At 41.7% G+C, this 13,716-nt stretch overlaps 1 protein-coding gene across 7 annotated transcripts in view; it reads right to left on the minus strand.

Annotated features, from left to right (window-relative positions):
* BACH2 (BTB domain and CNC homolog 2) overlaps nt 1-13,716 on the minus strand; it is a 320,912-nt gene that overhangs the window by 121,571 nt on the left and 185,625 nt on the right. For 2 of the 7 annotated variants that reach the window (XM_023756508.1, XM_023756514.1), the window contains exons 3-4: nt 9,081-9,229; nt 7,864-7,942 (exon numbers count right to left, since the gene is read on the minus strand). In XM_023756508.1, coding sequence (XP_023612276.1) covers nt 7,864-7,942; nt 9,081-9,178 — 177 coding nt within the window. In that variant the 5' untranslated portion in view covers nt 9,179-9,229. Of the gene's footprint in view, nt 1-1,323; nt 1,497-4,794; nt 4,839-7,863; nt 7,943-8,533; nt 8,539-9,080; nt 9,230-13,716 lie in introns of those variants that run through there. The other 5 variants (XM_023756512.1, XM_023756510.1, XM_023756511.1 and 2 more) reach the window with 5 other exon arrangements.

The raw sequence follows: 13,716 nt of genomic DNA on the forward strand, positions 1-13,716 counted from the left end.
GAAGATGGAGGTTGTAAAACAGCATTTCAAACAAGGCAATTACTTTTTACAAAACGATTCAAGGATTCTATCACCTTTTCCCCCCCAAACTTCCACCGGCACAATTTGTTTATGTATGAGTTGTGTCTTTCTTCCTTCAGAAGGGGAGAATGCTGATACACGATCACATGCAGACAACAGCGCAAAACCCTGGATGCCTTTTGCTACTTAGACACATTTATTTCCCAATGCACCACTTACCAGACAGATGCAAAGATGTGGGCAAGCCAGGCATCAGAATTAACAGAGTGATTGTGCTTGCACTACATATTCTGATTTGTATGAATCTTATTTTTAGCCGGGCACAAAGGGCAATAAATGGAAAATCTTATTCTAACCACTACTTTTTCTGGGCCACCCACACTGCTCCACCTACCGCACAAGTTCACAATGTAAAAAAAACCCAAGCCAGGGTTTGTACTAACAAGGGATGCAAAGTGGCTAAAATGTGTGACATTTTTTCCAGTTAGTGTTTGTACTTTCATTCTTTTTCTGCATCAGGACTTTCAGGGAAAACAACACTGACTTATCTATGGGCATTTTCAAACACCCCGCGCTGGTGTGTCACTCGGCGCACAGGCAAGTGAGATCCGCCCAGCACGGGCACCACCCTGCCACGGGCCACATGCCAGCCAGCTTTCAGTGAAAACATGCACCCCAAAACGTGTCGGTAAATTCAGAAAGACACTACCTACAACATTATTTTTGGAAACAATGACAGAGTTTGAGAGGTCCTTCAAATGTACAAACGTGATTATCAGAAGCAAACATTTCTGAAACAGAATCGGGGTGATTTTGCCAACATGAGGTTAGTATCACTGTCTTAAACCTGCTCTTAGTTCGCTGCAGCACATTGCTCCCTGGGGTACAGCATCCCGGGCCATCATATCCCTTGCACCTCTGCACTTCTCTCTGCTCCGTCCAGTCCCACCCACCCCCTGCTGCTCATCCAGCAGCACCCGCATGGCCATCGCTGCCAAGAAAGAAGCTGATATTGACAGACAAGCACTTTGACAGAAAATAAGAAAAAAAAAATGACAAAGAAGAAGTTTTCTAGGGCCACAGAGAGGAAGAGATGAGGGCATTTCCCATCATTACCTCTTTAGACTTTTAATGAAAAGTTAAGTTATTAAAGTCCCAAGGAACCAATTTAAATGCTTGCTCCTCTCAGCCCTCTGCAAAACACAACAGAACGCATCTGCAGGCAGCGATGGATACGTAAAAGTCAGGTCAACACGATAATGAAGGCACAAAAGGAGTCAACGCTGAGAAAGGCATCTTTACCTGTGTGCTTGCTCATTATCCAGAAACTAGAGGAAGTGTTCTGTCATCCTCTGGTAGTTAACGCACGCCCTGCAGAGCTGACTCCTTCTTCCGATAACGCAGGGTTCTAGAGCAGCGCTGATCAGACGTAGCAGAAACCTGTTTGGGGTTATAGTCCACTGTCGTCAGGACTTCTGACGAGTGTTGTAAAGACACGGGTAATTAAGTGGTACGAAAAAGTGGGTCATACACCACTGAGATACAACCACACCGCCCCCAAACTAGACTCTGAATGACTGTGCTGTGACAAGGTGGGAGGGGTTTGAACACAGCGAAAGCAAAACTTTTATGTGGTGAGGAGCATTTTAGTTTTCACTGGTTTAGGTTAGAGAAAGTTAATTTCAATGTCAACTACAAACCAACTGACTTTTATCGTGTTCTTGAAATTTTATGACCAATACTGGCTGTAAGTGTGATGGGAAATTCAGCTACAGTGTCAGAAGCAGTCTGAGGGACAGTCTCAGACTTCAGTGACGTGCCTACTGCCAAAGGGCGAACACCGTGACTCAGTGAAGCAAGAAGGTCAAATCGAAACCAAAGACAAAGAACCAAAGTCTCATTATCCACATTCGATCTCCTTCTATATAGGATCAAAGTACTGTATGCCACTTCCCCACACATGGGCATTCAACGCAATCACGGACATTCAGCAAAGCACCCTTTGTCTGCTGCAGAAGAGGCAAAATGCAGTTATCTGACTTGAACATATTCAATTCATCACCCAAGAGACACAGAAATATTAATTGAGTCCCTGTTATATACAAGGACACAAAGGATGTGAAGGGATGCAGCGAGAGGAACCTAGAAGAACCTGCTTTCAAAGAACCTATGTTCGGAAGAGAGAATGATAAGATCTAGTCACACCCAATGCCAAATTCCGATCATTTTTGAAAACAAAATCTCCTTTAGTGGCTGCTTGCTGTATACTTCGTCTGGGTCTTCTTTCAGTGCTCAAAGCCCTTCCGGACCTTGTCTCAGTCTCAGTGTTAGGATTCATCCTGATCCAGAGTCCTAGCGCTCTCCAAAGGAAAGCACAGAGATGGCAGCACAACCTAAGGAACACCGGGGATCCGAGGAGACGCTTCTTTAAAGGGGGATAAAGGAAGCACAATTGAAGGAAACCTCTCTGGTTTGTGGCACATGCAGGGTTATATTTGAATCACATTTTGTTACCATCAGGTATAAAACTAGAATTTTATTGGAGTCCATATTGTTTGGATTATGGATGGGAAATGGGGGAATCTATCTGGCTAATCAACCGTTTCCATTTCTGACAAATTGCCGTAGAGTATACTGATTATTAATTTTTAAAGAACTGGAACACCACCCGTTGACCTAACACTAAAACCATCTTGTGCATAATTGGATCTTCTTTTATGGTTCCAGAGGCCCACAAGGACCTTATAGGACTACTCAATAATCATTTTTATTGATAGAATGTAGAAATGAAAAGAACCAGTTAATAGCAATTTCCACTTGATCAACACACTGGTGAATACACACAGGTATCTGTTCTGACAAGAATTGATTAATGTAATTTGAAGGGAGAAAAATAAGCAACTAGAAGGTTATTGCCCTAGAAAATGTCTCAAGTCATCATTCCTAAGCTCCACTAACATCCTTTCGTTATAACATTGATGAGATGCTATAGGAACTTAACTCTTGTTTATATGAATCAGCCTATAATAAAACTGATGTCGCAAGTAGTTTTGCTTAAAGTCACAGAACCTGTCAATGACGTTAAGTGAGGACTTACTGTACTGCTTGTAAATTTGGAATTAAGTTGATTAACAGAAAAAAAGTCTGCAAAAATACACAAAAGAATGAGTTAACATGTAGCTTGTATCTGGGTAGCTGGAACACTGGTAATTTATTTTCTTCTTTATTCTATTCTATTATTTTATAAACTACGAATAGACATTGCTTTTACAATCAGGAATATAAAGGTACTTCTGTTTTAATATAAGGAAATAATTAATCATTCTCTGATTCTGCTCTTTCTAGTAAGAACACTCAAGGGGGATTCAGTTTAATAATCTGCCTGGTGACAAATCAGACATGAAATACAGCAAAAATCTGCTAGACACAATAGATTATATCTTCTAGCCAAGCACTCTGAGAACTCTAAAATCCCACTACACTGCAGAGCTTTGCAAATATTGTTTGAGAGAAGAGCAGAAACCCTCTTCCTCATTGCGACCCGAGGTCCGTGCACTGTCCAGCTGTAGTGCAGCTGCAGGCGCCAGGGCCTCACAACCATCAGTGTCACGGGGGATTCCTCGGAAGAGTGTGATGCTGTTCCCTGGGTTAAATCACAGCTCAGAGCGAGGTGTTACTTCGTTAGTGACAGGTGTATCCAAAAAAAAGAGCACACGAATAATTTCTAAAAAACAACAGCCTGGAAATTAGAATAAGTTGATAAACTATTTGTGCTACGACTGATAGCTCTTGGTAATAAGCAGCTTTACATATGGATGGCTGAGTTTATTTGGAGACTCACAGGGAATATCATGTGAAATTTTTGCTTTATATATGAATGTATATTACCATATCATACATCATTCCTATTTATACAATTAGTGTGTGTGCAGATAATGAAAATTAATTTTGATGATGCCGTGAGCAGAACCTAACTGTGAAACATGTTACAAATAATCATATCACGCATTCTAATAGAATTGACTTCAAAACTATGCCAATGGTTCTCCAATGACTATAGGAGCTAAACATATATATTCATGACAGTATACATCACTCTTAATATCCCAACTTTTTTGAGGGCCTCCAAACATAATAAATAGAATAACTTTAAAGAGATTTCCAAAATTTAAACTCTGGCACTAGAAAGGTAGTAAAAGCCAAACTTGCACAGTTTCTCAAGAAGAATAAAAATGAATGGTATATTTTTCCATCCTAAGTCAACATTTTTAGATTATTATTAAAGCATGAAAATAGGTGCAAGAAAATCTCAGTAAACTAGACCTATTTGCGAATAAGGTTTTGTTTGTTTGCTTCAATTTTCTGGTTAATTGACAGCGGGAAAATGCTTTCTGTTGAAGATCTTTCCAAAGCAGTTTCTTTTCCTAGTTATGAAACTTTTAACCATTCCATTGATTCAGCAGGTCAGGATCATCAGCTACAACTACCCTCCAGGGTACAGTTATTCTTCACCTTTACGAAACTAGAGCTATCTTGTTTTATGAACCTTTATCTTTGAAAAAGGGAAGTGGGATGTGCAAGGTAGGGTGGGGTGTGTGGGAGGGGGTGGAGTGGGGGTGGGGAAGTAGAAAGGGCAGTTAATTTAGGGTTCTGGTTAGTTGGGTTCCATCACTAAACATGAATTCAGTGTCTGGACCAGGCACAACTGATTGCTGGGAAACACGAGAGCCGCAAGGGGAGCTCCCAGGGTCTGTCTTTGTTGGTATTCTCTACCTCATGTCATCCTGTCTGGGTGACTGTTGGTTTGCTGGTCTTCTCTAGGAGAAACATGCTCACCCAAGGATATGCTTAGAAGGGAGGGAGAGGGAGAGAGGGTGAGAGAGAGAGAGAGAGAGAGAGAGAGAGGTGAGAAAAACATCAATCGGTTACATTCTGCACATGCCCCATTGGGACACTGAACACACAACCCAGGCATGTGCCCTGACTAGGCATTGAACCAGCAGCCTTTTGGTGCACAAGACGATGCTCAACCAACTGAGCCACTCTGGCCAGGCAAGGCCTGAATTAATTTTAATTAGATTCTAGATCCATGTGGTTTCAACTTAAATGTAGGGTGCTGGTAGCTCCACGTGGATATCAAGGAGAAATAAGCACTTACTTTTCTCTCTCTGAGACTTGCTGACCTGGATTTTTCTTTTTTGATAAAAACCTTTAGTTTCAGTTTTTTTTTGGTATCTTAGCAGCTCCCTATGGCAACTGACTATAAAACCTTTGTTGCCCTGCCCTGTCGCCATCACCCAAGTGTAGAGCATAGAGAGTTTATTTCTAAGCAGGTTTGGAAAGTCTGGGGTGGGAATGAGGGGACTAATTTGTATATATTGTACTTTAACTTCGATGGCCTTATTTTATCTCTTTTTTGGTTTTACCTTTTCCTTAAACCAAATATACATACATATATACACATGCATATATATGTATATAATGTATACTTACATGCATAGAGGTGAAAATTAGAGAAAGTGAGATAGTTTAGCACAGGTTTCTGAGCTCTTTGAAACTATGCACCCTGATGCATTGCTTTTCAGAAATTACAAGCCCTGGTCAGGCCCAGGGGCAGTGCCTGAAAGTAGTAAAGGAAACCTGGAGAGAAAACAGGGCACTAAGTCCCATGATCATTCTCCAAGGCTGGCTTTCTGGAAACATAGAATAAAAAGCAAAATCCCAAGAATGTGAGGCCCGAATGGACTACCATAATAGGTCCAATACGGCATATTCCTCACAGAACTGCAGGTTACTCACTAAATTCTTCTGTGATTTGTGGATACAGTAATACACAATACTACGGAGATCTGGTGATGGGGGATACATTATACCTCATCTGGAGTGTTACAATAATCTGAGGCCCTGGTGGAGGAGAACTATGTGCTATTAGTTTTCCTTCAGAGTTTTCATTTTCTATTAGGCTTCCATCTGGTTCCTGCCTCCATGTCCACCTGCCCTGATCAAGACCCGTAGGTGCCACAGCTATGCACACGGCTCTGAAACTGCGTGCATGCAGGGCACTGTACCTGGGCTTTTCGTGAGCACACGGTGCCGATGACCTGGAGCAGCCCCACTGCAGGAGCACAGGTGGGTGCCTGTCCTTCCGTCCCAGTGAAGCCGCTTTCCTATGCGTGTAAAGGGCGTTTTGGTAATGATTACAGTTGTTTGTGGCATTTCCCCTGGTAGTTTCTGAAAAATGTGTCCTTGCCCTGATAGGAAACCCATTCCTAAGGCTGAAGTAGAACATTCTGCAGACCCCTCCCCCTGGCCCAAAAGCAGGCCAGGGAGAGTATGAGGCTGCAGAGGTGTGAGGGACAGGGTCACCCATTCTTACTCCAGCCTCACAAGCTGTAACATCCCTGTTAAGCACTAGCTATTCTGCACAGCATTCTCGGAAGGAAAGTGATCTCGGGTATTCAGTTTCTTTTCATTGTGTTACAATTTACATAACATAACATTTACCATTTTAGCAATTTTTGAAAGCACAGCTCGATGGTACTAAGCACATTCACATCGTTGTGCAACCGTCCCCACCATCCATCTCCAGAGCCTTCTCATCTTCCCAAAGTGAAACTCTGTCCCCATCAAACACTCACTTCCCATTCTCCTCTCTTCCTAGCCCCGGGCAACCATCATTCTACTTCCGGACTATGGATCTGACTATTCTAGGCACCTCATATTAGTGGGGATCAGACAGTATTTGTCCTTTGGTGTCTGGCTTATTTCACTTAGTATCCTCACGGTTCATCCATGTTTAGTAAGTGTCAGAATTTCATCTTTTTAAGGCTCAATAATATCCCACAGTATACATGTACCATGTTTTCTTTATCTACTCATCGGTTGATAAGCAGGTGGGTTTCTTCCACCTATGGACTATTGTGACTAATTCTGCTATAAACATGGGTGTGCTAATATCTTTACATCCATGCTTTCACTTCTTTTAGCTATATACCCAGAAGTGGAGTGTTTGGACATGTGGTAATTCTAGGTTTAACTTTTTGAGGAATTGTCATACTATTTGGTATTCAGTTATTTTTTTTATTAATAAACTTTGTGCTAGTACAGTTCTAGGTTAGTGAGGGGAAAGCACAGATGGTCCCCACACATGCACGGAATTGTACAGAGTTGCTCTAAGCAGTAAGTGACTCGAGTGCTTCACCTGAGGGCACAGGGAGTGACCCCGGCAGGTGAGCCAGGTCCTGGCAGGTGAGCCAGATCCCGCGGGAGCTTGAAGCCCCGATTACCTGAGGCGTCACAGGAGCCTGCCTCCTTCCCTGGCCTGTGGATATGAAAGTGACATAAAAGATCGTCCTACAGGAACACCTGATGTGTAAATGTGGACACTCACAGATGCCAAAGCAGGAGAGGGATTAACACGCACCCGATCCAACCCACTTCTTCCCCTTCATGAAGACGCTTTATAAACTGAAAATCTTCTTTTCCAAGAATGCTGTGCGGAGTAACTAATTAGTGCTTGACAGGAATGCCTAAGTTTGTGAGGATAGAGTGATAATAGATAATCACATCACTCACAACTCCGTCAGCCCTAATATCAGCCCTGTTATCCACTGGACATCCCCCTGAAGATAGACATGCACCAAAATCTATCTCCAGGATTTGGGGCTCTGCTAATGTTTAGGCAATAGGTATGGCTCCTTCATTATATAGCTGCTTGGGAATTGCTTTATTAACAGTGATTACTCGCAATTCAACAGAATTATAATAAAAGCACTGTAAGTGATACTTAGAATGATAACATTTACCATTCCCAAGGAACATGCTATAAATCACAGTGCTTACCCACAGATTTAAAATGCCCAGAAGTTTCTTAAACATTTCCTGGACAGCATCACTCAGGTTATTTTTACACTTACATCGACTTAATGAAACAAAAGAAAAAAATGTTTAAAATTCAAATGTAGGAAATGCATATAGATTCACACACATATGTACATTTACATGAATGCTCACATATACCCAAGGGTGTATTTGTTAAGCCAAGCTCTTCTACTTTTTTTTTATTAACATGGAATCAATTATTCTTGTCCTCAGCGGAGAGGTGACTAGCTTGTTCCAAAGCTGAAACAATAACATGCTGATCCTCAAAACTTGTCAGTCCTGAGAACTCATAACCCCACGCACCTGAACTAGCTGACTTGGTCTTTTTTTTTTTTTTTTTAGCGGTGCCTCCCTTCTCACATGTGTTTTGTAAAATCAAGTCACATTTAAGTGTATGGGGTGGGGGGAATATGATGATGATTCACTTTGAAAGGAAGCAATATATTCCCCACCCCAGGAAAACAAATGTTTTCCTTTTGACAGTATCTAAAAGTACGACAAACAAACTTACAAAAGGACAGTCATTGGCATTTCAGCCCAATAACAACACTGTTAGTCAGCCCTGTAGAAAACCAAGGGCAATGAATGATTAGTACTAGCCACCCTGGAGTAAAATGGCCAGAATGAGGACATCGACTTGGCTGGACTTCAAATTTGACGGTGATGAGAAGACCTCAAAATTATCTTTTCTGAGAGATGAATCAATGTGTTAAGTGGAACACTAAACATCTTAATTAATTGAGTGATGTTTAGTACCGAATATTTAATGCACTTTTCTACCTTTAACATCCCTCCTTTCAGTCACATGAACTAAAGCAGTGATTCTCAACATGGGGTCCCCAGACCTTTCTCAACATCGCCTGGACACTTGTTAGGAAAGCAAATTCCCAGCCCACCACAGATCTACTGAATCAGAAATTCTGGGCACACGGCCCAGCAAGCTGTACTGTAACAAGCCCTCCAGATGATTCTGATGCAAGCTCAAGCTTAAGAACCATAAATTAAGGCACCACCAATATGCAGAATCTAACCCCAGCTCCCTTCCTCAATTCCAATTCTCAAGATGCTTTTGTTAAAAGAAAAGTCGTTCATGTGCATTTAGGCTATTTGTGATGATCACCTCAGAAAATTTTTACCATTGTTTTTGTTTGAGAAAAGAAACCTTAATCAAAACTTACATGTAATCTTTCCAGGTCCTGTGCTGGCTTCGAGTCTTAGGATGCAGGGAACTGGGCGAAGGGAGAGATGAGAAGGCTACAGCAATCCATTCAGACATGGACCCCAAAGCTCTGTGGGGCAGCCTTGTGACAGGTCAGTGAGTGTCCACCTGATTGGGGAGGAAGAGCTGTCCGTTAGCGAGTGAGCCTTGCCTGTTAACATTCCCCATCCCTCCTGCTATCCTGTCCCTCCCCGCCCCTGATTTATGACCTCTAAGCTAACTTACTGTGCCCCTGGCTGTGTGCTCCCAGACCCATCCACAACAACAGAACATGATAAACAGCCCATGATATTCATGCCTGGGCTCAACCCGGTGGAAGCCGATTCCCTGAGTACTTTCTCCAGGTGAGCATCCCTCACTGGGTGCTGTCCTGAGCCTAAAGGCAGCTTGGGGACAGGTCAGTTTCTCCTTTACTTCATCTCATGAATGTTTTCTTTCAACAAATCAAACACTTTGTTTAAAAGACGCATGTGGCTGCAGTAACAAGGCAACCCAGGAAACAAATGATAAATTCGAGAATTCTGACTGAAATGAGATGATTCTCTGATGCCTCACTATGTTCATTTTTGAACAAATATTCCTTCTTTTTTCTGATGCTAAATTAATGCATGCCTATTAGAGAATACGTGGAAGATATGGAAAAGCATAAAGATCAGCGGTAACCTTGACCATGATAAATCACTGATGATGTTTTGTTATGTAGGTCCATGACCCCTTCAACTGAAACTCCTGGGCCAGATATATCTCAGCATTCAGATCTGTTTGAATTTTGGAGAGTATTATGATGAACTACCACCTATCACATAATACCCCATTCAGAGTCTGGAGCAGCACTCCACAAACACCTTAAGTATTTCTGTGGCAAAACAGATGCTCAGTCCTATTAAGTCAGATAAAATAGGGCCTCACATTAGTTCAGGTCAGGTTTTTCTACCAAAGAAGTTACCGAAAACCCCTTTGATTTTGGAACCTTTTGGATTCAGAATTGAGAAAAAGGGATTGTGGACCAGTATTCTCTGTTCATATATGCACAAATACTCAGAGTTTTGTTTCTAATTTTTCATTCCATATTATATGAAGGTGAGCTTTTCCTAAAAATTTTCTTTCCCCTTTATATGGATTTAACCCACAGGATAATTGATATAGAGAGCGCCACAATTTTTATAAGCTAATAAAAGAACATTGAAGAGATACTTTTTGTTCTATAGAATGAAATGATTTCACTCTTCCCCTTATCTATAAACACAATTTATTCTTAGTAGGATATAGCATATAGTATAAAATGGCTGAAGTAGAGAGAGAGAAAAAGAGAGATGCCCCAAAATTTCAATTTTATTTTGGAAGTAAGTTAAATGGGTCTTCCCAAAAATTTTATCTAAAAGTAAGGAATGTTTCTATCAAAATTATCAAAAGTCCAAAAGACAAAAGGCTATCAAAAAGTTGGACCATTTCCTTCTCTGTGGCTTCTCTTAACAATTTAAATTTCATTCTGCTATTATTAGGTGTCCAGTGGGTAGAACGGCTTCTAAATGATTTTCCTTTGCCACGATCAGATATTGTCTAAGTATACCAGGACTATAGGATGTGAAAACTAAAGTGGTAATAGAGGAAATGGCCCCTCAAAGAACACACTTTGTTTTTTCCAAAGGATCCAACTGCTGTGGGGGTGGGGGATACAAAGAGTAAACCACCAGTAATAACAGAAATGACTGTCAGAAGCTCTTTAGATACTCAAACTACCCAACTAGCACTGCTAAAGCTAATTACAAATTTGGATTCTCTCATTTTAAAAATATACTTCGAAGCAGCCCACTTCAGTTTTAATGCTGAACCAAAGCCTGTGCAGTTGGCACATTATCAAAGCAAAAGCAAAAAAAAAAGCATTGCTTGAACAAAGTTGCCACTTTCAATGTCACTAAATCTTCAACTGCAAAATACCACAAGCTAAAAACTAGGAATGCCATGTGGTTATGTTATGTTACATTTACACGAGTTTATAGTTTCCCAAGCCCTAGGAGACTTAGACCCCTGCCACTCACAGTTGCTTTGTTCTCTCGGGCAGGCCATTCACTGCCTCTGAGTCTCATACAGTTCATGGGTTCTTGTGAGGATTAAATGAAAACGCAGCTGAGAGAATTTCTGCAAACTATGTTATACACAAAATGTTGGGTATCATTATTCCTTTTACTAACACCTTTGTGAGGCATAAAGAGATCAATCCTCATTCCACAGTTAAGAAAACTGACAACAGGAAGATACAGCAATAAAAACCCAACCACCCCCAAACCAAAAAAAACCAACCCCGAGTCAGGCAATTTGAGTTTTATCTCTGAAGTAGCCAGGAGCTGGCTGAGTGACTCTGTGCCTTGATTTCTGCAGTCATTTGAAGGGGTTGGAGAAAATGATTTTAAGGTCTTCTTGAGGCAGATGGCTCTGGGACTGGGACTTGGCCCTGCGAGTGATGGGATAGGCTTAAGAAAGACCCTTAGGAGGCAGTCCCTCCAGGAGGCCAAGGGCAGCACCCACCATCCGAGGCTGCAAGTGCTGGGGCAGGGCTTTTGGCAGCCTCCTACTCCCAGGGATGGGATAGGTATCAGCTAACGTTTTTGCTTAATTAAGGGAAGTTGGGAGCATCCTATGCAAATGGCCAGGGCTCCTGAGGCAGAGGAAGGAGCCACTGGACGCACTTGAAACAGCAGCTCTTTATTAATGAATACAGATATTTCACTGCTCTACTAACCGGTGTAGCTAAGTAAGTGCATACTACTGGATTATCAGTGTGGCTAACAGCCCCACGACTGTTTGGCTGTCAGTTTCAAAGAGAGAGTCACCTCCGTGGGCCACCCCTTTCTTGGCTGAGCTCCTACAGTGTTGGGGGAGAGATGTAAAAGGGCTACTTTTTGTAGTATGAGGGCGCATCATGCTCACATGGGAATTTCACTTTACAAAGATCGGGGCCACTAACTCAGGCCTTTCTAGTCCCAGTGCTAACATAACCTCCTACGATGAGGAAAAGTTCAGTATCAGCGCTGTTCATCGCGGCAGCCACCAGCCACACCTGGCTGTTGAGCACTTAAAAGGTGTCTAATGGGATGGAGGAACTGAATTTTAAATTCTCATCAACTTAAATGGATTGAAATTCAAATAGCCACGTGTGGTTAGTGGTACCTGATTGGGCAGTGCAGCTCAGTGTAAGCTGCCTCACATACTCGTTTTCTTGGACGTATTTCAGACCCCAGAAGCCCATTGGCCCATAGCCATTCATTCAACAAGTATTTACTGACAAGGCAATGATGAAGAAGAGAGCCACGGATACCTTGTGCTCATGGCATTGTTCAGCTACACTGATGTTCAAAGACATCACAGAACCTTGAAGTGTTTCAGCAGACTGCTCTTAGGAAAAGGTGGGTGAGGTGAGATGGTAATGCTACACCAAGCATGAAAGCGCTTCTTTTTCATTTCTCCATATTTACTGTTACCGAAGCAGGGGAAAGTTTACAAAAGAGATAGTTGAATGGTCACCATTCATTCACTTACAAGTAAAGTAGCATATCCCAGATATGAGAAATCATCTGTAAGTAATTTCCTCTTTCACACACTTAAATTTACTTAAAGAAAAAGTCAGTGGGACCTGCATTCCTAAGCTAAGAAAAAAGTAAATGGCATTTAATTATGGCAATAGTCATAGAAGTATAAGTGGGTCTCCAGCTGCAAGCGGTGGGCAGAGAGGCGTTTATACCAATTAGCTGTGAAGAGATCAGGTTTTCTATCAGGTACTTCTGGTATAAGGCAGGCTGATTGCATTCTCTATCCCCCCAACTCAACTCCTAGCTAAGATTTCCTCAGTGGCTTCCATGGGACCTGATGCGCGGAGCCCTGTTTGCTCTCTCCCCAGGAAATTACAGGTGGCTCTATTTTTTATCTACATCACAGGTCTAATATCAACAACATAGTTTCTAAGAAACATAAGAGTGGTTTGGTTTAGTGCTTTTCTGATTTCCAATATTGCTTCCCATGAATTTCTGTTGTCAATTCTCTTCTATCCTAATCACCTCTTCCTACCTTACTGGGATTTAAAGCAATACAAAGAAAAGAAGACAAATATTCAGAACTGGTTCATACTCTTGTTTGAACCTGAATCCAGGTGTGCCTAAATACAAAAGGACAGTGACATCATGCATATTATCACTTGAGCTGAAAGCTTCACCGAGCAAAACAAGCTGACTTTGCTCAGCATCCCAATAGGTTGTACCTGGATGACAGCAATGAGCCAATCTGACCTCCTGGCTTCAAAATGCCATTCTGGTCCCCCTGCCCAAAGTCACACTACTGGTTTCTAGGGCTAATAAATGACTATTGCACATCTACCTACCTACCTACCTACCTACCTACCTACCTACACACAAACACACACACACACTGCTTTTTTCTCTGGATTGAGTAGAAAGATAAATTACAGTGGTTAGAAAACAAAGTAAGAGTTCAAAATGTAGTTCTAATAATACAAATTGCATTTAGAGACTACCATCTATTAGAAAAGGTCAAATCTCTAATGTTCTTCTGGCCCCATGCTGTATAAAAATGTGGTGACAGCC

This window comes from Myotis lucifugus, unplaced genomic scaffold, assembly GCF_000147115.1.
Source record: "Myotis lucifugus unplaced genomic scaffold, Myoluc2.0 scaffold_96, whole genome shotgun sequence".
Taxonomy (NCBI): Eukaryota; Metazoa; Chordata; class Mammalia; order Chiroptera; family Vespertilionidae; genus Myotis; species Myotis lucifugus.